Source organism: Penicillium griseofulvum (assembly GCF_001561935.1).
Source record: "Penicillium griseofulvum strain PG3 chromosome Unknown contig_11, whole genome shotgun sequence".
NCBI classification, from domain to species: Eukaryota; Fungi; Ascomycota; class Eurotiomycetes; order Eurotiales; family Aspergillaceae; genus Penicillium; species Penicillium griseofulvum.
The window spans coordinates 317,598-340,017 of NW_024467432.1; the positions used below are offsets into that span (position 1 = coordinate 317,598).

Genomic DNA, 22,420 nt, shown 5'->3' on the forward strand with positions numbered 1-22,420 from the left:
AGTCCCCGGGCTATGATGCTTTAATCAACTTAAGATAGATGAGCCCTCACAGGGCTCAATCTCAATTGCAGTGGGACACTCTCAACGAGGTCCTGGAAAACTATATGGCAATTGCCAACTCATGGGTATATTGAGTTGGATACGACTGATGTAAAAGCCGTCGAGTGTATATTTTGTGAATATCATGCACCATTTACTAGAGAAAAGCTATGACATGAATGTTTTCGTTTTCATTTTCATTTCCATTTCCATTTTCATCTGCCATCTGTCATCGACGCGGATTGACTGGCCAAGTAGAATGCATTAATTTGACATTAATTTGAGAACTCGGCTGAATATCATGATACTAACCTCGACTGCCGTCTCTGAATCCGGGACTACGGCTCCTTCTTCTTGATTGAGGTTCCCGGCGGTAATCACGTCGACTTGTCGATCGCCAATCGGCACTAGAATGCGAGCCATGCTCGCCAGAGTCTCGCGAGCGATCGTTGCCGCGGTCACTACCACGGTCATTGCTGCTGTAATTCGGAACATAAGAGTCCAGATTCCCCGATCTGCCCCCTGGACGACCTCCTTGGCCGAATTGATTTCGACGATCATCTCTTCCGTCAGGTCTGTTGGACTGCGATCCATCCCATGGTGGGTTGGTTGGTACGGGAGGACGCGGGGGTAATCCTGTATCTCTTTGTGTAGGTGGGAAAGGCCCGCGGCGTTGCGGGTTTCCGTGATGTCCATGTCCTCCATGTGTTCCTGGTGCAATTGGTCTGCCTCCACGGGCGGCGCCGGGGACGCGGCTATGTCGGGAGTCTGGTCCGCGAGAACCAGAGGTTGGCCAACCACCGTTGCTTGTGTCGGATGCGGGTGGGGGCACTGGGGGCATTGGGACCCGCTGGCTGCGGAACTTCTTTCGGTCGAGTTCATGGGAATCTGCGAATTGGGGGATTTCGCCGGGTCGTGCTGGAAGTGGGTGGGTGGTAAAGTAGGGGTGCTTCAATGCATCCATGGCGTTGATACGTTTCCTCCAGTCGAGTTTGAGGAGCTCGCTTAAAAGAGAAATAGCTGCTGGGTTAAGGCTGTGTCATGGTTAGCTAGGTGCCCTAGTCTTTCTTGGAATATGAGTAACGTACTCTTTGAAGACTGTATGGAGGGTCCCGCGCTTGATTCCGAAGTTTTTCACGCCCTCGCAACCGGGCAGTTGACTCCATCCGGGCATATTCTCCTCGGTGGGAGTGCCCACAAGATTGAATATCAGTTCTGCTTGGTTAAGATCGCTGTTTCCAGCGAGGATAGGCTTGCCCTTGAACATTTCGCCAAACACACAGCTATAAGACATTAGAATATGATAAGCATAGTTAACAGGTATGGAAGACTCACCCAACTCCCCATAAGTCGATGGCCGTGGTGTATTTCCGTAACTGTAGCAGCAACTCTGGAGGACGGTACCATCTTGTGACAACCAGTGCAGTGTATTCTCTTTTGGACTCACCTCCTCCTTTTCCGGGTAGCGGGGGGGCATCATCGTAAGGCCGAGCAAGACCAAAATCAGCTATTTGGAGAAGTCCTCCATTGCTAATTAGCAGGTTCGCCGCTATTTATTCTGTTAGCTCGGTAATATGGTGTACCAGTACTCGACTCAACACTCACCTTTCATGTCACGATGTAGTATGCGGTTCTGCGAAGTTGTTAGACAAATATTGTAGGAATGGGTGTTTCAGGACAATCTTACCGCATGCATGAACTTGAGCCCTTCGAGGAGTTGCATCAAGTAGCATTTAATCTGTGGTTCGGTGAATTGAACTGCCGGGTTTTCAAGGAGTCCTGACAAGTCATGCTCCATGTAGGGAAATACCATGTACATGCTCGGCTTTTTCCGTCCTTCTCCTTTGCCTCGCTCAATTGACATCTCCTTGAGCTGCAGAATGTTTGGGTGGGAAAGCGCCTTCATGAGTTTGATCTCTCGGATCGCGGTAATGGGGAACTAGCAGCATACGTCAGTATATGACAAATAAACAGCAAATGGACAGTATACTTACGCCTTCTTTCTCATGGTGCATTAGGATCTTTTTTAAGGCCACGATTTTGGTGTCTTTCTTAGACCTTGCTTTGTAGACCTCACTACCAATCAGTCAGTATGTTCCTTTTGGTGATGATAGCACTGCCTGACTCACCCGAATGTGCCTTCTCCAAGCTTGTCGAGGAATTCATAATCACGAATGTTCGAGCAACCAGGGAAACGGGCCTGGCCATTCTCGTCTTTTTCCAGGGATTTGATCTCCATGCTGACTCGTCGCTTGTGTTGGTTGTTTGCGCTGGTGAAGGAAAAAGGTCGATTGCGCTGGCTGGAGATTAGGTCGAAATGGATTGGCGGCGGTCGTCAAGGTGTTTGGTTTGGTTTGGTTTGGTGTTGCGTTTGCGTCAAGGAACGCGGAGGCGGGTTCGAGAAGTCTTCGAAGAACAGAGGGTGGGAAAATGTCAAAGTGAATTAGCGGTTATCTTCTCGGAGAGAACCATGCGAGTCGAATATGTTATCAGATAATTCCATATCATAGTAAAAAGCATGTGTGACAATTTCGCATTGTTCAAGGCCTGGTGTACGAAGCTCGGCCATGCAATAGGCTATTGGCCTGAATCGGAACCAGCCCAATCAGGACACGAATAAACTAAGAGTCCAACGACTCTCCAATATTAAATCAAATGATTGTTCTGCTGGTTGTGCCGAATAATCCAAACACGGTGGAATTCGAGTGCCGTCACAGGTCACGTGTCACCGACCTCTCCGTCCCCGTTTGAACCGCAGAACCCTCCGTCTTCAGATCCGATTCGAGATTGGTGTTCTGTGAACCAACAACAGCCATTTTCAGCATACAGTACGTCTCACGCGCATATTTCTCTGCTCATGGGATTCCGTGTAAACTAATTGCTCTCCAATCTGTACAGTCATGGCGGGCAACTCCTCCCATCCTATCCACATCCACCCGGTCCGACCGCTCTACCGCTTCACTGCGACTGCATTGGGCGCTAGCATGTGGTTCTTCGTAAGGATTGTCTCCTTTTGATATGAAGAAGTTTTACTGACAGGACTCTTCTAGCTGATGTACCGGGCCAAGAAGGATGGTCCCGCTCTGTTGGGCTGGAAGCACCCTTGGGACCACTGATCCGGTTACAATCGTCGATTTCGTTTTTCTTGCGCAACCGCTTCGTCCCTCGGCTCGGCGGTGATGGTTGGGTCGCATTGCGTGCTATGTACTTGGAGTGGGAATAGAGGAGCAGAGAGCCGGGTGTTGCCGAGGTGCATACCAAAAGCCACAAGTGTCAGGTTCACGATAGCCATTTACCAGCCGAATTGTATCATACCCTTTCTTTTTCAATTTTGTGAGACGGTAACTCCGTGGCCCGAGTGACCGAGGCGGGGCCTCATTAGACGAATGACTAGTTCATAATATCCAACGATTTATGGCTATATACAGGTCTATGTCTTTGATAACGTACAATATGAGTACTTCGAGAGCGTACTTCATATGCGCAGTGCCTCCAAGAGCACTTTGTACATCTTGCGCTTTTTGCGGTAGGTTGGCTGCAAGCGGGCACGAGCATGTCCAAGCATTTGTGCCACGCGTGGGAATATGTTCTTTTCCGCTGTCCAAGACAGAACGAAGATCCCGAATGCCAGCGCGAGTAACCAGCTTTTGAAAGGATCAGACATGAAAGTCAGTTGCATCACCTCCGACACCCAGTCGGATGGTCTAAAGAGCATATAGCCCGAGATCAGGATGTTGACGATGATCGTACATAAATACGGCGCTAAAGATTCACAGTCAGTATCTAGATGAGCAAGAAAGTAAATAGGGTGTAATTCTTACCATTCTGAGTCATTGGCTTCCGGAATGGCGGACCCGCGCTCAGAACAATACTGATGAAGATGTACTGGAAACAGGAGAACAAGAACAATGCCGTATTCTCCGAGTTGGTAATGTTGCTCTTTTCCAGATCCAGTTGTGGCGGCAAAAACCTGTATCGTTTGTTAGGATAATTCTGATTGTTTATATCGTGTTGGTTACTGACCATGGCTGTAACTGGACGGTCTTGAAAACTGTAAACTGTGACAACACAACTAGCAAAATATGTCCGAGCAAAGGTGTCAATACCTTGCGTGAGACAAGATCAGCAGTTGGCCGTTTGCGAGACAGCGTGGGAGCAGGATCAGCCCAGCCCACTAGAAGAGAATTAGCTCAGGTACGCAAATTCAGTAGAGATAGACCACTCACTGAAGACTGCAATAGGCATAATGAGCACAAGATCGATAAAAAGGAACTTGGAACCGTTAGCGACCTATCGAAACTTTTGGTAATATAGCCCACTTACCTGGAAATCACCAAGATTTGACCCCGACGTATACAGGAAGCTGACTGAGCAGAACTGAATAGCGGAATAGAGACTCATGAACTTGAAACAGGAGAAGCTTGTCACCAGAGCAGCTCGGCCCTCTTTAATCACCGTCGGAACACAGGAGATTTCGAACAGGCGGCTAGTAAAGGGTGCGGCAACCGACGCCTCGGCATCCGACAATGATATACCAACATCTGCAGCCTTCAGGGCGCCACAATCATTGGCACCATCGCCGCAAAAGCCACAGCAGTAATCAATAGACTGAAGTTTCTCAACCAGTTCATGCTTCTCGTCTGGGGACATGCGGGCAAACACTTTGCCGCATACAAGTACCTATACACGACACATTAGTTTGAGGCACGATAAAATGTGGAAATGGTCAGTCCACGGGGACAAATTTTGCTTACCTTATTTAGTACATCTTCATTCCCGAAGTCAACCAACCACCTAAACGCATCACCCGTGACAGCGACAGAGTATTCACGCTCGGCGATAGCGTTTTCTGGAATTGAGAGGTCGGTCTCCGCGGTGTTTATAGGCTGCAACTGAATTAGCTGCTAGTAATTGGATGGAAGGAAAAGATATATTACCAAAAGCGTTCTTGGATCCAACTGGAGGTCAGGATTGTCCACGCATTCCCATAGGAGAGAAATCTTGGATGAAAGACCAGGCGCTGTGTATCGTTAATACTGAGATGTGACCCGGATGTGTGTAAGACGAACCTTCAACAAAATGCGGGATAAAACATGGTTCGTCGCGTCCAAGCATGTTGCATTCACGAGCAACACTAATGGCAGTCAAGATGTTATCGCCGGTGCACATTACATTGCGAATCCCAGCCTCATTTAACTCGGAAATCACACCGGCAGTACTGGGCTTCAACTTGTTCTCAAATATGATGAAGCCCAGGAATTCCAGGTTAGCTTCGGCTTCCGTCCGCGTCATTTTTTGGACTTTCATCCAGCTCAACTTTCGTTCATATTTCGAAGCGCAGGCAATCACACGGTACCCTTTGTGGGTGTAGTAATTCAGGAGGTCTTCATAATCCGAAGGAACTGCAAAATAAGGATATCAGCAACGCAGGCCTATGCAGAGAGAGGGATAGAGAGCACTGACGTGACCCAGGAACACATATGTCCTTGATGCTTTCTGGGGCACCCTTAACAAAGAAACTTGCTCCATTATCGCCAAATGTCCTGACAACGACACTTGCGCGGCGAAGGTTTGAGACAAATTCGAAACTTCGTAGTACTCCAAGCTCGAGGGGGTTCTGAATATTGTTTGTTAGACATGAAGCTATGACCTGAATGGAATCAACTTACATTTACATCCTGTTCGTCGCCGGTTTGTCGTTGAGGGGGCTTTGCAACTGATGGTGCCAACGTGTCATATTTGGGGTTTGTCTGGTCGGAAATATGATTCCCTCCCTCCTCAAACGTCCAGTTGGTAAATTGGAACATCTTCACATCCAGAGGATCCCCAAGCAGCTCATCGTCCACTGCCCTAAGGGAATGACACGTAGCCATGACATACATAAGCTTCCTTTGCTTTTCAATGTCGTGTGCGGAGTTAGCATCTGGGGAAGGACGAAGAAACCCGTCAGATGTCTCAGAGAGCAACTCTGAGAACCTAGAAATTCTTCTTCAGCACCACCTCTCAAGGATCATACTTGGAAACAGACGAACCTTTTACCACGGGTCACTGTACGCGCTCCTAGCACATCCAGCCCGTCTTCTGTGAGGGTTCCAGTTTTATCGAAACAAACAATGTCCAGCTTTCCTCCCACGTTGACCCTAGTCTCAAGTATTAGTGCCGAGATCAAGACATTATCCAGCTTTGGACACTCACTTCTGTGGGCTGATACAGAATATGTTCTGTTTTTTAAGTCGTGAAAGCGCAAAATTGGTTCCGATGGTCAGTGTGGCTGGGAGAGCTGGCGGTACAACAATCGTAATCAGATCGAGGGCTCGGATTATGATCAAATGCCAAGCCAACTGTGTTTTGTTAGATCAGCGGCCAAGATAATTTTGGGAAATCGTCTGTCTTAGGATTGACTTACACCCAGTCGAACAAAGTTAACGAATGAAGCCGCAAATCCAATAAGAGCGACCATCCCCATCACCGCGATGTAGCGGAATGAGTCCCGGTAGAATTTGAATCCAGAAGGCTTTGGGAAAAGCATCGATCGAACTAAAGCTCCCTTGGTTGTCAAAAAGCCAGTTCTCATGACAATTGCCAATGCTACTGCTTCGTCGTCGTCAACATTCTGGGGACGCCTAGCCCGGATTACTTTAGTTCCACTGAAAAGGAAGTGTTTAGCAACATTGGGATGAATAGAAGGGGTACTGAGATCGAGATATTTGAGGGCGTCATCGGTGAGTGGTGTTTTAGACACGGGAACGGATTCACCTAATCGAGTTAGATGTATGTATAAATATGGAGGTTTGGTACGAACCAGTGAGCATGCTCTCGTTAACAATGCAGTCTCCTGACAACAAGATGCAGTCACACGGGACCTGGTTAAGCGATGGGTCGGAGAATTCATACACATCACCAGGAACCAGCTCCTGTGAGGAAACGGATCGCCCTTTATATATGATCAGTTTACATCAACCAGTAAGATAATACATCAAAGGAACTCACAGAACCCATTTCTTAGAACGCGAACATCACACTCGAAGAGAGATATCTCCCTGAGCCGACTCATTGTCTGCGGCAACGTTAGCTTGGGGAAATTGGCCCGATTTCTAGGTTGAACGCACTGATTTCGTCTCCAGCACAGTCGTTGCTATGCTGAAAAACGATATGAGAAATATACAGATGGCGTAGTAGTAGTACTCATCCAAGGACCACAGAACCAGACTTGCAATTTGGAAGATATAGAAAGGATGAAAGGCCTATACACTGTCAGATATATTGATGGGATAAATAGAAGGGGAACTGACTTCGTCAACGAGAAGCTGAGGAATTGTCTTTTGGTCAATTTCGATGGCGTTACTTCCAAATATCTGTTCCCTGCTGTCTCTTTCATCGGCATCCAATCCAGTTCGCATAACTTTGGCATTAGTCCAAGAGGGATCTTTCCAGCCATTGATCAAAGAAAATTTATCCTCGATTGGATGATAGAAGAACTTCAGATATCGATAGTCGATGAAGCGTAGAGAGGCAATAGTCGGATCATTATCTTCGTCATATGTGTTATCTAGCAAGTCACCGAATACCGTGGAAATAGGACGATCATAAGGTTGGCTTCCAACTTCGTGAATGGTGAATTGGTTCCATTGGTCCTATCGTGGGTCAGACACTTATTGTATGAGGTAGAAATATCACAAAACAATCTTACCTCGATAGCCACCCATTGGCATTTCCCTATCGGGGTTGCCTTCCCAATTAACTTTACCCGCCATCGCGGTAGCCATCGGAAGAGAAGCCAGGCAAATCCACCGGTCAAGATGCAAAGGGCAATATAAACGGCAAACCCTCCCGAGCTCGTAGAAAAGCCAGCAAAGACAGCGGTCAAATCCTCCGACGCAATATAGACTTTCTGGTTCAACCGACTGCCAGATCGTCGGTCTCGGCCATACGAACTAGCGGACATGTAGCGAGAAAGAAGTGGATGTTCAATCGAGTCGCGAGAGGTAGACATGCGCTTAGACACAAAGGATCCCCTAGCTGACTCGAGATCTGCATCTCCGATCCCATGTAGAGATTCTTCATCAATCTCGCTTTGCTCATCCACCGCATCTTCATTTGACCATTCTGCGAAGTCTTCCCCGTCCTGGAAGTATGTAAAGCTCACTGTAGAGCCTGCTCGATCACGGCGATGCGCGAACGAGACGACGCTGGAAGGAATGCTTTCCGAGATCGGGCCATCGAATACCTAATGCGAGTCAGTCCCTGCGCCAAAGCCTGCACGTGAGGATAAAAGTTTTGGCATACCTCATTACGGGCCATCTCCACATCCGACACGACGCTCATGCTAGATAATTGTCAGCCGGAATCCAAGCGTCTAGGTAAATAGGAACGGGGAATATCAACCTGCTTCGCATCGAATCGCGTCGTAGTCCAGTTCGAGGTACACAGAGGTCCACGGGACCAGTCCCCGACGGAGAATGCGCGCGGCTTCCCATGCTCAAGTGCGAGGTCAGCTCGGCCGGTTCGCCGAAAGTCTCTTCGAGGGTCTTATTATGGAGTTCTGGTAAAGTTGTGTTTCACCGACACAGGACCGAAGGAGGGCATTTACCGCGGTGCGTGAGTTCCCACAAAAGTAGAGTGTCAGATCTGAACCTTGGAAGCTTATCGGTGTTCCACAGCGGAGTGTGACTTATCTCCATGTGACTGCCCGATATAGCTTCGGATTACATAATTATATCGGACCAAACTTGGGAATCTCCGGGCCATATATAAAGTTGTATACAATACTGGCTTCTATATGCCATGGTATATATTGACAGGGTTCCATAGCAATCTAGAAAACAGTATGTGTCTTGGCATCTTATTTTTGGACTTTCACCAACATCTTATTGGCCACTAAATCATCTACGGGGTTTCGATCTGACCTCGGGAGATACGGAAGGATCTACATGGCGCGACTCAAGAGTCTTAAAAGGCTCAATTTCATTACCATTTGCCTAGGTGACTATTCAGAGCTATTACTTGCATCCCGACAAAGTACTTTGTACATCATCCCAACCTAACCTTGAAGTCATTGAATTTCATGCACATAGGTCAAACAAGCAACCTGTACGGAGTATAAAGTACCCGTTTCTATAAATATATATCTCTATCTATCCATAGGGGCAAATTTCATTCTACATCTATCTATTTTTTTCCCTAAGAAAATTGAAAAAAGCTAGATATGTACTCAAGACATAAGAGGAAAAAGAGTCAGGAATCATAATTAAAAAGGTATAAATCACATTTTCATAGCAGAATTGGATTTGGAGAGAGGGGTAATGGTCTAAGGTGCGCCACCGGGAGCAGATCGAAAACAAGAATTAAAGACATGATATATAAGAAATTAGAGAATAAAAACATATATGAATAGGGGGGTTTTTTTTTTTCAAAAGTAAAAGATCTGATCAAAAGGTATTTAAAGAGGTATTCGTATTGTTGGGAGAATTTGCAGTCTTTGCAGGCTCAACCAGAACCGTCCCGCCAAGCCCCTCGGCCACAGGGCGCTAAGGATCCCACCATCTTCCAGACTCTCTCCCCCCAAAACTAAACGGCGTATCAAATTCTTCCTCCTTCTCTCAACCTCATTCTCTCCTTCCCGTTCTATCTACCCATTCACCATGTCTGAGCCCATCAGAAACAAGAAGGCCGACTTCCCGGTTGCACCGTAAGGATACTCCTTTTATTTTTCTCTTTATCAAAAGCCAAAAAAAAAAAAAAAATACTGACTTGCAGAAAGGACCCCGCAAAACACACCGGCCAACAATGCTCCTATCTCGTCTCACGCTCAGCAGCCTGGTGTATCCAGCATCGAGGAGGGTAAGTTTTCTCTCTTATTGCCTTCACCGACATCTCTTTGACCGTTGGATTTTCTGCAGAATCCCTTGACAAAGCCGCCGCTGCCTCGCTCTTCGCTCGCAACCCTGCTCTGGTCTCTATGATCCAAGGCAAGTTGGGTCAACTTGTCGGTCGCTCATCAGGCTACATTGAATCTCTTCCCCCCTCCGTCCGCCGCCGTGTCGCTGGCCTGAAGGGTATCCAGAAGGAGCACTCCAAGCTGGAGGCTCAGTTCCAAGAAGAGGTTCTGGAACTCGAGAAGAAGTACTTCGGCAAGTTCACGCCCCTGTACCAGCGTCGTTCTACTATCGTCAACGGTGATGTTGAGCCGACCGAGGCTGAGATTGAGGCCGGAAAGGAGGATGAGGAGAGTGATGAGGAGGAGATTAAGGAGGAGACCAAGAAGGAGGAGGCTGAGACCATGAACGGCATTCCCGAGTTCTGGCTTTCTGCCATGAAGAACCAGATCTCCCTTGCTGAGATGATCACCGAGCGCGATGAGGAAGCTCTCAAGCACCTCACCGACATTCGCATGGAGTACCTTGACCGACCCGGATTCCGCCTCATTTTCGAGTTCTCCGATAACGAGTTCTTCACCAACAAAACTCTTACCAAGTCATACTTCTACAAGGACGAGAGTGGATACGGTGGCGATTTCATTTATGACCACGCCGATGGATCCCAGATTGACTGGAAGGAGGACCAAGACCTGACCCTCCGCCTGGAGAGCAAGAAGCAGCGCAACAAGAGTAAGTAAACCTGTCCACCGGGATCCTACTCTGAAACTGATAACTGACCCTCTTTTAGATACCAAGCAGACCCGCGTTGTTAAGATCAGTGTGCCTACCGAGTCCTTCTTCAACTTCTTCTCGCCCCCACAGCCACCTGCCGAGGATGATGATTCAGTCGCTAGCGATATCGAAGAGCGTCTGGAGCTTGATTACCAGCTTGGTGAGGATATCAAGGAGAAGCTTATTCCCCGTGCCATTGATTGGTTCACCGGTGAAGCTCTCCAGTTCGAGGAGCTCGGTGAGGATATGGATGGTGACGAGTTTGAGGATGACGATGAGGATGATGAGGACGATGAGGATGAGGAGGATCTTGGCTCGGACCGTGATGTGGACGAGGACACAGACGAAGAGGTATGACATACAACACTCACCGATTCAGATCAACCTGCTAACTACTTCTAGGATGGTACTTCCAAGCCCAAGAAGGAGGCCGCCGAGTGCAAGCAAAACTAAACGAAAAAAAGTTGCCGGTGGTGAATGCCCAACATGAGATTATTCGTACTCTCTGATATTTTGCTTTGCTTTCTGCCTTTTTTGTCCCCCTGCGTGATCTCTTTATCTTCTAATACTCAATGAATACTTGACATAATCGGTGTGTAATTCTCGCGTCCACTGTAAGGACTTGCACCCATAGCTGAGACACTTGATCTGTAATAAAAATGTACATATAGCCCTGGAGGTACTACATGTTCTACGGGTAAACCAGTCAGCAATACGAAAGACGAGACCTATATGTATTAAAATGTTTCAAATCAAACAAGACCCTTTTTTTTGTCTTTAAAATGAAATAAATAATAAAATAGAGACATGTAAATAGTAAATATTAAATAGTCAATAGTAAATAGTAAACAAGTACTACGCCTTACTGCAGACAATGGGCGGTGACAGGCTGTGGGGTGTGGCGCTCCCCAGTATATTCCCTAAGCTCCTTCAGGGGCTCTCGCTAAATGGCCAGTTAGTCTCAAGGGTTTTCTTTCCACTCCATCTATTTCTTATCTTCAATCTTTTATTCTATTATTTCGGAATATGAGATGAGGGGTTGAGAAGTCCCCCTTGTCTTTGGACCCCGAATCGCCTTTTCGATACACCTACACCTATTCCCGGAGCTTCTGCAAATATCCCGCTTTTATTGCATCCAAACGATTAACGACCTACATTTCCCATGGCGCACATCTATGAGGTCGGCACACGGGCCTGGCAGCCCGACCCGACAGAAGGATGGCTGGCATCCGAGGTGAAGGAGAAGCTGGAGGATGGAGAGAAAGTGCAGCTAATCTTCGAGTTGGAAAATGGAGAGGTAGGTCCTTTGAACGCTGAACACCGGACGCGCGATTCTATCTCGTCAAGTTATTGGGGATTGACCGACTGACGATGTTTTGATCGCAGACAAGAACCGTGGAGACCACGCAGTCCGAGCTGCAGGTCGATAACAACCCCAAACTACCTCCGCTTATGAACCCTGCTATGCTTGAAGCAAGCGAAGATTTGACGAATTTGTCTCACTTGAACGAGCCCGCTGGTTTGTCTTGCTCCTAGGTGTTTTTGAGTGCCGCTCTCCCAGCTAACGACCCTTGAAGTTCTCCAGGCTATAAAACTCCGTTACGCTCAGAAGGAGATATATACCTACAGTGGAATCGTCCTGATCGCAACCAACCCATTCGCCCGAGTCGATTCGCTGTACGTACCGCAGATGGTGCAGGTTTATGCCGGGAAACAACGTGCCTCGCAGGCACCTCACCTGTTCGCAATTGCGGAGGAAGCTTTCGCGTAAGAATCGTCTACTTCTTGACTCTTTCCGGCTGGTTTTGCTCACACTATATACAGGGATATGCTTCGCGATGGAAAGAATCAGACTATTGTGGTTTCTGGTGAATCTGGAGCCGGTAAGACCGTGAGCGCCAAATATATCATGCGCTACTTTGCGACTCGCGAATCTTCCGATCAACCTGGAAAATACACCACCAGCCGCGCAGAGGCAATCAGTGAAACCGAAGAACAGATCCTCGCTACTAACCCGGTCATGGAAGCGTTCGGTAACGCCAAAACCACTCGCAACGACAACTCCTCCCGTTTCGGCAAATATATCGAGATCATGTTCGATGACCGAACGAATATCATCGGAGCTAAGATCAGGACGTATCTTCTTGAGCGGTCGAGACTCGTCTTCCAGCCACTCAAAGAGCGCAACTATCACATCTTCTACCAGCTGGTAGCCGGTGCTTCAGACGCGGAGAAACAGGAGCTGGGTCTCTTGGCTGTCGAAGACTTTGAGTATCTGAACCAGGGTGGCACTCCAGTGATCGACGGCGTTGATGATAAGGCCGAGTTTGAGGCGACTAGGAAGTCGCTGGCTGTGATTGGCGTGTCAAAGGAAGACCAGACAGGCATCTTCCGCGTTCTCGCCGCTTTGCTACACCTTGGTAATGTCAAGATTACAGCTACTCGCACCGATTCGTCAGTCTCGTCGACCGAGCCTGCGCTTCTCCGTGCGTGCGAGATGCTTGGAATCGATGCTACTGAGTTTGCAAAATGGATCGTGAAGAAGCAACTTATCACACGCGGCGAGAAAATAACCTCCAATTTGACACAGCAGCAGGCACTGGTTGTCCGAGACTCCGTCGCCAAGTTTATCTATTCAAGTCTATTTGATTGGCTAGTGGACAAGATTAACCGCCGCCTTGCTACCGATGAAGTGCTCGAGCAGTTCAAATGCTTCATTGGTGTTCTTGACATTTACGGGTTTGAACATTTCGCCAAGAACTCTTTCGAACAATTCTGCATCAATTATGCCAACGAGAAGTTGCAACAAGAATTCAACCAGCATGTGTTCAAGCTTGAGCAAGAAGAGTATGTCCGAGAAGAGATTGACTGGACATTTATTGACTTTTCGGATAACCAACCTTGTATCGATCTTATCGAAGCGAAGCTGGGCGTTCTGGCCCTTTTGGATGAAGAGTCTCGACTTCCTATGGGTTCGGATGAGCAGTTTGTCACCAAGCTTCACCATCACTTTGCGGCTGACAAGCAAAAGTTCTATAAGAAACCCCGTTTTGGAAAATCTGCATTCACAGTCTGTCATTATGCAGTCGATGTCACTTATGAGTCTGATGGATTTATCGAAAAGAACCGCGACACCGTGCCAGATGAGCATTTGGAGGTGTTGCGCAATTCCTCCAATCATTTCATCAAGGAGATTCTAGACACTGCTGCAGCCGTTCGTGAGAAGGACTCTGCTGCTATGTCATCTAAGCCAGTTGCAGCAGCTCCAGGGCGTCGGATTGGCGTCGCAGTCAATCGGAAACCGACACTTGGAGGAATCTTCAAGTCTTCGCTGATTGAATTGATGCATACCATCAACAGTACCGAAGTTCACTACATCCGTTGCATCAAGCCTAACGAGGCAAAGGAGTCCTGGAAATTCGAAGGTCCCATGGTTCTCAGTCAGCTGAGAGCTTGTGGTGTCCTGGAAACTGTCCGAATTAGTACTGCTGGTTACCCGACTAGATGGACCTATGAGGAATTTGCTGTTCGTTACTACATGCTGTGCCATTCCTCGCAATGGACGTCGGAGATTCGGGATATGTGCCATGCAATCCTCCGAAAGGCCCTGGGAGATGAAAAGCAAGATAAGTATCAGCTTGGTCTGACCAAAATTTTCTTCCGAGCTGGTATGCTTGCATTCCTGGAAAATCTCCGAACGTCCAGGTTGAATGAATGCGCCATCATGATCCAGAAGAATTTGCGTGCCAAGTATTACCGCCGCCGCTATCTTGATGCCCGTGAAGCAATCCTCACCACTCAGGCCTTCATTCGGGGCTTCTTGGCGAGGCAACATGCTCATGAGATTCGCCGGACCAAGGCTGCTACTACGATCCAGCGGGTCTGGCGTGGCCAGAAGGAGAGGAAGCGGTACACTCAAATCCGCAAAAACTTCATTTTATTCGAGTCTATCGCGAAGGGTTTCCTGTGCCGACGTAACATCATGGACTCTATCAATGGAAATGCGGCCAAGGTCATTCAGCGTGCTTTCCGCTCTTGGCGTCAGCTCCGGGCCTGGAGACAGTATCGCCGCCAGGTTATCACTATCCAAAATCTCTGGAGAGGAAAACAGGCAAGGAATGCTTATAAGAGACTCCGCGAGGATGCCCGTGATCTCAAGCAGATTTCTTATAAGTTGGAGAACAAGGTGGTCGAGTTGACCCAGTACTTGCAATCTCTCAAGCTTGAAAATAAAACCTTGGTCTCACAGCTGGATAACTACGATGCCCAGTTGAAGTCATGGAGAACCCGACACAATGCCTTGGAGGCTCGCACAAAGGAACTCCAGGTTGAAGCAAACCAGGCTGGTATCACCGCAGCCCGGTTAGAGGCGATTGAAGAGGAGATGAGTAAGCTTCAACAAAGCCACACTGAAGCCCAGGCTACCATCAAGCGCCTTCAAGAAGAGGAGAGAATCTCTCGCGACGCTCTTCAAACCGCTAACGAGGAGTTGGAGCGTCTCAAGCTCTTGGATGCCGAGCATGAGAAAGATAAGACTGGTCTCCGGCAGCGGATTTCCGATCTTGAAGAACAGCTTGAGATTGCCAAGAGATCTGTGCCTTTGAACGGTGTGAACGGCGATGGTCTAGCCAACGGTAGCGCAGTCCAAGCCCCTACCCCGGGCTTGATCAACCTGGTATCCTCGAAGAAACCTAAGCCAAAGAGACGCAGTGCCGGTGCAGAAAGGATCGAGACGGATCGCTTTAGTGGTGCATACAACCCTCGGCCTGTTTCGATGGCGGTTACCCCTGGATCTATGGCTGCCCGGCAAAATGCGGCCATCTCTCCTGGCCTAGAGTCGGTCGAGGTGGAGCTCGAGAACTTGCTTTCTGAAGAGGAGGACTTGAACGAGGAAGTTGCTATGGGTCTCATCCGCAACTTGAAGATTCCCCTCCCAACTTCGACACCGCCACCAACTGAGAAGGAAGTTCTGTTCCCAGCATACCTGATCAATCTTGTTACGTCGGAGATGTGGAACAACGGGTTTGTTAAGGAATCAGAGCGATTCTTGGCCAACGTTATGCAGTCCATCCAGCAAGAAGTTATGCAGCATGATGGAGACGATGCGATTAACCCAGGTGCCTTCTGGTTATCCAACGTGCATGAGATGCTATCCTTTGTCTTCCTGGCTGAGGATTGGTATGAAGCGCAAAAGACCGAGAATTATGAGTATGATCGCCTGTTGGAAATTGTCAAGCACGACCTCGAGAGCTTGGAATTTAACATCTATCACACTTGGATGAAGGTCTTGAAGAAGAAGTTGTACAAGATGATCGTTCCAGCCATCATTGAGTCTCAATCGCTTCCCGGATTTGTCACCAGTGAAACGAACCGCTTCCTTGGAAAGCTTCTGCCCTCCAACAATAACCCAGCTTACAGCATGGACAACCTCCTCAGTCTATTGAACGGTGTCTACAAGGCAATGAAGGCATTCTACCTTGAGGACGCCATCATTCTCCAGACCGTCACGGAGCTCTTGCGCCTAGTTGGTGTCACTGCTTTCAACGATCTTCTCATGCGACGTAATTTCCTGTCGTGGAAGCGTGGTCTGCAAATCAACTACAACATCACTCGTATTGAGGAATGGTGCAAGAGCCACGATATGCCAGAGGGGACATTGAAGCTAGAGCATTTGATGGTAAGTTTTTTGTTTAATGCTCATTTAGTGATTATACTAACGGATTCACAGCAAGCGACCAAGCTTCTGCAGCTGAAGAAGGCTACTCTAAATGATATCGAGATTATTCAAGATATTTGTTGGATGTAAGTGAACCTTGGCGGTGTCTTTTCCTATGAGTTCACACGACTAACTTCATTACAGGCTATCTCCAAACCAAATCCAGAAACTTCTAAACCAGTACCTGGTGGCGGATTACGAACAGCCCATCAACGGCGAGATCATGAAGGCCGTCGCTTCTCGTGTCACAGAGAAGAGTGATGTGCTCCTCCTGGCTCCGGTAGACATGGAGGATAGCGGCCCGTATGAGATTGCCGAGCCGCGTGTTATCACTGCTCTGGAGACCTATACTCCATCTTGGCTCCAAACACCGCGGTTGAAACGACTTGCTGAGATTGTGTCGGCGCAAGCGATGGCACAGCAAGAGAAGCTCGAATTTGACCATGGAATGATTGAGGAATAGATCTGTACCTGTTGTATATTAGACTTTGGGATTTCCTGTGAGCTACGGATTACGACTTGCCTGGATTATCCATGGCCTTTGCGATACAGTGATGCGCATGATTTTCATTTTTCAATTGCATATGACGTCTTGGCTTATAGAGCAGAAGAGATTGCTAAGTGAATTCCTGTAAATGATTTCCTCTATAAACGACAAATCCAAAACAATACTCTCAAAGGGTTGTTTCGATCTCGTGAGTAGGCTCACTATCGCTCTCTTCCACGGTGCTTTCGGTTTTTGCTTTTTCTTGACTCTTCAATTTCGCATGAAATGTCAGTGTGTACTCATCTGCATCCCACGATAGAGTCCTGGTCTCCATTTTCATCACCTTCCTAGCAACTAGTAGTTCCATCTCATCCCTTTCCTTCTCATCCAATAGACCCAATCTCTCTTTCCATGCTCCTTCGATATCCTTAGTAGGTCCAAAAAACCGCGGGTCAATCTTCTGCCAGTAAATATTTTAGGCACATCATAACTTGTTCAGCTTAATAGTTAAGTTGATACCTAGGTATATTAGGAATATTCTGTCTTGGCCCTACTTCTCATCTAATGATTCATGTTGGTGATGAGCACAGGGCTCCCTAGCCATTGTGCGCTTATAATTCCTACTCAAAACATCTAGACTAGTTGCCCAGGCTAGTGAAGTCTCATAACTCGAGCCTCGAGTTTTTGAGCAGCGTCAGCAGGATCATATCTCATTATCTTATGGTCCCAACAACTCCTAGACGGTAAGCAGGCATTTCCTAGCGTCTCTGAGAGGCAGTCATGTTATTCTAGAGATATAAATACGACAAAGAATTCCTGCAGTTTCGTTGATCCTTACCACAAACTACAAACAGTCTACCAGTCTTTAAAATCAAATTCTTTTGCTTGACTAATATCTTCAGCATTACCAACCTTCCAACGTCCGGCATATTGACGAGTCTCCGTTGAAAACACTCTCCATGCAAAAAGAACAAAGTCTAGCACAATAGTGGACGGCAAGCCTCTCCTGATAACGCTATAGACCATGTTCGGCTTTCTATCAAACCGAATGGATCCTACCTACAGCTGGAGCACTACTACACCCAACCATCAGCAATTCTATCTAGACTGCAATTCTTACATACCTGAATACGTAGATACGGGTCTTAGCGTATGTATCTATAGTCAAGTCACATTCAAATAATATATCAAAACTAGAACGGCAATCAAGCCAACAATTTAGCCGTACAGCAGTACAGTTCCACCAAAGCAGTGAGGACAACGACTTCGATATAGCCATTCCAAGGTGGAGAAAATACGAACTCGATTTTAAAATCCTAGTAAAACATATATCTTGCGGTGTAAATCTTTCCTTAACTGTTTGAGAGAATCTTCAGTGGCAGATATCGGTCAGCGGTAGCGCAGTGGGGTATCTAGTCTTATCTTTGACTTCGCAACTCACAACTTCTACCACATACCAACATCTCTACCTATATAGCCAAAATGACTCTCACCAAGCTCAACTTCATCACCGGAAACCAAAACAAGCTCCGCGAGGTGCGGGATATCCTCGGTAAGGTCATCGAGGTGGACAACCAGGAGGTCGACGTCCCCGAGATCCAAGGCACAATCGAAGAAATTGCCAAAGAGAAGGCCAAACGTGCGGCCGAAGCGGTAATTTCTTTCTAGATGTTTTTTTTTTTACAAATTATACCTGCTTACGAAGGAATAGATCAATGGACCTGCCTTGACCGAAGACACTGCGCTTGAGTTCCATGCGCTCAAGGGTCTCCCTGGGCCATACATGTATGTCTTTTCTATATTAATGGCATAATCGATGATAATAGTACTGATGATTGTCAAGCAAATTTTTCATGGAGAATGTGGGTCATGAGGGCCTGAACAAGATGCTCGATGGCTTTGAGGACAGGACTGCCGAGGCTGTGTGCACCTTTGCCTTTTGCCGGGGCCCTGGTGAAGAGCCTATTGTTTTCCAGGGGAGAACTGAGGTGAGGCAAATACAGTCATTCTAATTATATTTTGATCTAACTGATGTACAGGGTACTATTGTTCGGCCCAGAGGCCCAGCAAAGTTTGGTAAGTCATTCGACTGAGTTTCGCACAGAATCAAGATCTGATATATGACAGGCTGGGATGCTATCTTCGAGTATAACGGCAAGACCTATGCTGAGATGGACAAAGAGGAAAAGGTAAGAACGATTTTGTTTCCCGCGAAACAGCCATGTACTAAGAGTCCTGTGAACAGAACAGCGTTTCGCACCGTGGCAAGGCGCTGGTAAAGTTGCAGCATTGGCTCGCCGAAGGCCAACAATAAATCGTCATGGGTATATAACTCGGCCTGCAAACGACCATAGAAGAATGAGAAACGAAGATCAAAAATTTTATATGGCCGGACGAAGTTCCTTAATCCGCATTCTCCGCGTGCGATTGTTTCCACGAATCGACCCATTGCGCGATGCGCTGACAGTTCGAGTCCACATCTGAATCCTGCTCGCTATTCAATTCTACCACGATCTCTTCGTCAAATGCCTCCCGAGCTTCGTCTAATAGGACGCCGAAGATTTCTGCGTCAATGTTCTCGTCCAACTTCTTCTCGTGGTATCCCCTTGAGATAAATGTTAGTTTACAGACGTAGATAGGTTTGCGACATCGACTATCATACCGTGAGGAGAGTCGGTCATATAGAACATCTGTAGTGGGGCAGCGGAGGACAACGACGAGATCGATCCAGGACTTTGGGAAGAGGTCACAGGCATGCCAGTCGATTAAGTAGCCGCCATTAGGGATCTCGTCTTCGAGGGCATCGAGGAGCTATGTCGCGCATGTATTAACATGTGAATTTTCGATTGAAACATGGTGCAAAGAGTAAAATTCTAGGCGAAGGGCAAATAATTGTGGGAAGCATTCTTACCTTGTCCTCATCGACAACCCAGGTCTTCAATTCCTCGTCATATTCATCGAAGCAGCCACGGTCCTTTGCGACCTGGTTAATGGACAAGTGCTTCAAGCCGATCTCTTGCGCGAGTTGTTCACAGTGGACGGTCTTCCCGACGCCGGGGGTACCGGTGATTATCACATTTGGTGAAGTGCGCATATTTTCTTAAAGTATAGAGATATAGAGATATTAAAGTCGAATTGTAGATTGAAAATGAGTTTCCCCAGATGAAATAATTCCATCGGACTAATTTTCGTCCCGGCTATCTTATCGTGGAGGGGTAAGTTACCGCATCTGGAATGTATAAAAAACATTTATAGTAACTTTGCTTTGTGTTTTATGTTTTGTTAGGTATGATACAAAGATATGTAGTGTTAGTTGGATTTAGTTGATTCTATGTGGCTTCATGTTCTGAGCTGGTTATGCATAGCCTAGTACTGATTAGTACCGAAATAATCACCTGGGCATAATAAAATTTGAAATAATCACTCACTTGAGAAGCTCAAATATCTTGTACTTTTGCAGATAAGGCGTCCCTCTGCGATATGCTTTGAGAAGGCGAGTGGGATCCGAGGGCTCGACAAAGGCCCTGATCAGACGCTCCATTGCTGGGGAAGTCTTGAACATAGGATCGAATACTAGCAGATTTGCGCTGCCGTTTTCCCGTATTTCAAATCCGACAATTGTCATAGAATGACCTGACTTGAGTTAGAGAGATACATAATACGTGATAAAAATCCTAAGAGGCTGTACCTTGATGTTGGAAGTATATCGGAGGGAGATCAGTCTGGAGGATCTTCGAGTCGTCTTCTGGTGAGCATGCTGACCGGAAGTAATCGGCAACATCAATGTAAAGAGCATCATGGGCCCGTACACCGTTTCTTTCAGACAGACTCCTAGCTTCACATCTGGAGGCTGGTGTCAGCGACGTCGAAGCAAATCAGACCAGGATGACTCACGGAATTTCTAGGCTCATAAAAAGTGCTTGCGCCTAGGTAATCATCAGCATAAAGAAGATAAAGACGATCCATGAAAAAGCTTACCTCGGGTGTCCCAATAAACTTGCGTGTACCTTTGATACCACCCGTCTCAACTCTTCCGGAACTATTGAACCCCATATCCCAGGCCGATTCAATCATATCCTGCAAGTCAAGAATCGTTGGCTCCTTTGGGAAGTGCTTATGGCCAAAGCCACGAGACTTTATCAACCAGGAAACCATCATTTGAATATTACGATAACCACAGAACCCGCCTTCCCGACGCATTTTGCAGATATGGCGGACTTTGGGGCTGCAGAAGAATGCCCGCTGGACAGATTTGTCCTGTTCGCATAGTCGAGCAAGAACAGGAATCAGATGGTCAGTCTCATTTTCTACTGTCTCGCGTCGTTTTAATTTGTCGCTGCTTTCTAGCATTTTCTTTAGCCATGATGGCATTTTCTTCTCGTGTGCATAAGGACCCAACTCCGAGCGCTGGTTATTTGTTAGTATTTAGCTCTAAATATAAAAATATGGGACAAATACCCCTAATCTCTTTATGCCATCGGCATTGGTTGTCCTTGGGGGACTGTGAGGCCGTGGTGGCTTCGCGGTGTTTACTCGCGTGGAGTCTCGCTGCATCCCTCGTTTGCCTCCTTTGTAAGAGTCGAGCATATCGAGGGAATCTTCATCATCAAATGACCGATCATCCTCATAGCCATATTTGTCTGCACTATCCTCGTCCGCTGGCCAAAGGGCCGAGTTTTGACCGGTGAGATCTTGCGAATTATCCTGCAGGAGACTAGTTTCCCTAGTTTCTGGATGGCAGAATTCGATATGTTGTGACACGAAATCAGTATCAGAGTCTGCGAAAGGACAAAAAGGGCATGAGATAGTGTTGTCCGTCATTATGGAGTTTTCACCCAGTGCTGATGCTGGAGGGGAAATTGTTAAGTTGATGCTTGGCAGACACGTGCGATAGTACCAAACGATGTAAGTCGTGCAAAATGAATAAGAAAAGGAAAGCCACAGTTAACGAACAGTCCAGAAGTATAGTTATGTAGACAAAGAATTAATTTGATGCCTAAACGAGACGGTGCCCGTTTCCTGAGACCCACTACGGCTGAGTTTAGCGTCCAACTCGTACAATGCCCAGGGATTCCTTCAATATTGTGTTATCCATCGTTCTTTCCATCTTTACCTTCTTACCTTCTGAACTTCCTTCCTTTCTTGCGTGTAAACATTGCACTTCCCACGTTGGGATCGGTGATAAGAGTATCATGTGATATTGTATTATATAAGCCTGAGACCACGTGAACCCTAACCCAGACTTGAACCTAAAAAGCACCTTCACCAGGACCTGCCCATCCATATATAGTAGTTTGTTACTCTTGGCTATTATCTCATTAGTTAAGAGCTGGTGTCATTAATATTTCTACAACATAAATCAAACTATGAAATTGTTAATTATTATATCAATATCTCTCCGGAAATTTTACCGGTGGTTCAATATTGCGGAGTTATTTCACTGTCTAGGCCACTCACAAGCCGCTAGTTATTTAACCCCCTGAGTGCTGATCTCATATGACCCACCAATCTCCGACCAAACCCCCGGAA

The 22,420-nt window shown here is 47.1% G+C and overlaps 7 protein-coding genes across 7 annotated transcripts; 3 read left to right on the top strand and 4 right to left on the bottom strand.

Moving 5' to 3' along the window:
- Positions 1-207: 207 nt before the first annotated feature.
- PGRI_086390 (CDC2/CDK family serine/threonine-protein kinase) lies at positions 208-2,278 on the bottom strand (the record flags this gene model as incomplete). The annotated part of the gene is made up of 9 exons (XM_040796353.1): positions 208-285; positions 352-794; positions 838-1,073; positions 1,128-1,322; positions 1,375-1,588; positions 1,645-1,672; positions 1,727-1,978; positions 2,034-2,115; positions 2,169-2,278. 9 exons carry the CDS (start codon positions 2,276-2,278, stop codon positions 208-210), a joined length of 1,638 nt encoding a protein of 545 aa, XP_040650891.1.
- A 1,236-nt stretch (positions 2,279-3,514) lies between these two features.
- Positions 3,515-8,720, bottom strand: PGRI_086400 (uncharacterized protein; the record flags this gene model as incomplete). Its single annotated transcript, XM_040796354.1, has 21 exons — positions 3,515-3,801; positions 3,861-4,009; positions 4,063-4,213; positions 4,266-4,311; positions 4,363-4,719; positions 4,794-4,925; positions 4,977-5,059; positions 5,109-5,441; positions 5,503-5,656; positions 5,709-6,015; positions 6,072-6,179; positions 6,235-6,380; positions 6,446-6,795; positions 6,842-6,973; positions 7,030-7,096; positions 7,149-7,283; positions 7,332-7,673; positions 7,730-8,266; positions 8,326-8,365; positions 8,425-8,581; positions 8,630-8,720. 21 exons carry the CDS (start codon positions 8,718-8,720, stop codon positions 3,515-3,517), a joined length of 4,104 nt encoding a protein of 1,367 aa, XP_040650892.1.
- A 960-nt stretch (positions 8,721-9,680) lies between these two features.
- Positions 9,681-11,141, top strand: nap1 (histone chaperone NAP1; the record flags this gene model as incomplete). Its single annotated transcript, XM_040796355.1, has 5 exons — positions 9,681-9,727; positions 9,800-9,879; positions 9,939-10,646; positions 10,705-11,039; positions 11,091-11,141. The coding sequence occupies 5 exons, from the start codon at positions 9,681-9,683 to the stop codon at positions 11,139-11,141; spliced, it is 1,221 nt and encodes a 406-aa protein (XP_040650893.1).
- A 709-nt stretch (positions 11,142-11,850) lies between these two features.
- Positions 11,851-16,867, top strand: PGRI_086420 (type V myosin; the record flags this gene model as incomplete). The annotated part of the gene is made up of 6 exons (XM_040796356.1): positions 11,851-11,985; positions 12,075-12,207; positions 12,266-12,455; positions 12,513-16,365; positions 16,417-16,490; positions 16,549-16,867. The coding sequence occupies 6 exons, from the start codon at positions 11,851-11,853 to the stop codon at positions 16,865-16,867; spliced, it is 4,704 nt and encodes a 1,567-aa protein (XP_040650894.1).
- A 1,506-nt stretch (positions 16,868-18,373) lies between these two features.
- PGRI_086430 (non-canonical purine NTP pyrophosphatase) lies at positions 18,374-19,205 on the top strand (the record flags this gene model as incomplete). Its single annotated transcript, XM_040796357.1, has 6 exons — positions 18,374-18,544; positions 18,603-18,676; positions 18,735-18,879; positions 18,931-18,967; positions 19,019-19,080; positions 19,137-19,205. 6 exons carry the CDS (start codon positions 18,374-18,376, stop codon positions 19,203-19,205), a joined length of 558 nt encoding a protein of 185 aa, XP_040650895.1.
- An 89-nt stretch (positions 19,206-19,294) lies between these two features.
- On the bottom strand, positions 19,295-19,985 carry PGRI_086440 (nucleoside triphosphates FAP7; the record flags this gene model as incomplete). The annotated part of the gene is made up of 3 exons (XM_040796358.1): positions 19,295-19,496; positions 19,554-19,702; positions 19,803-19,985. The coding sequence occupies 3 exons, from the start codon at positions 19,983-19,985 to the stop codon at positions 19,295-19,297; spliced, it is 534 nt and encodes a 177-aa protein (XP_040650896.1).
- A 330-nt stretch (positions 19,986-20,315) lies between these two features.
- PGRI_086450 (C78 family peptidase) lies at positions 20,316-21,712 on the bottom strand (the record flags this gene model as incomplete). Its single annotated transcript, XM_040796359.1, has 5 exons — positions 20,316-20,524; positions 20,580-20,734; positions 20,786-20,817; positions 20,870-21,298; positions 21,350-21,712. 5 exons carry the CDS (start codon positions 21,710-21,712, stop codon positions 20,316-20,318), a joined length of 1,188 nt encoding a protein of 395 aa, XP_040650897.1.
- Between the last annotated feature and the right edge of the window lie 708 nt (positions 21,713-22,420).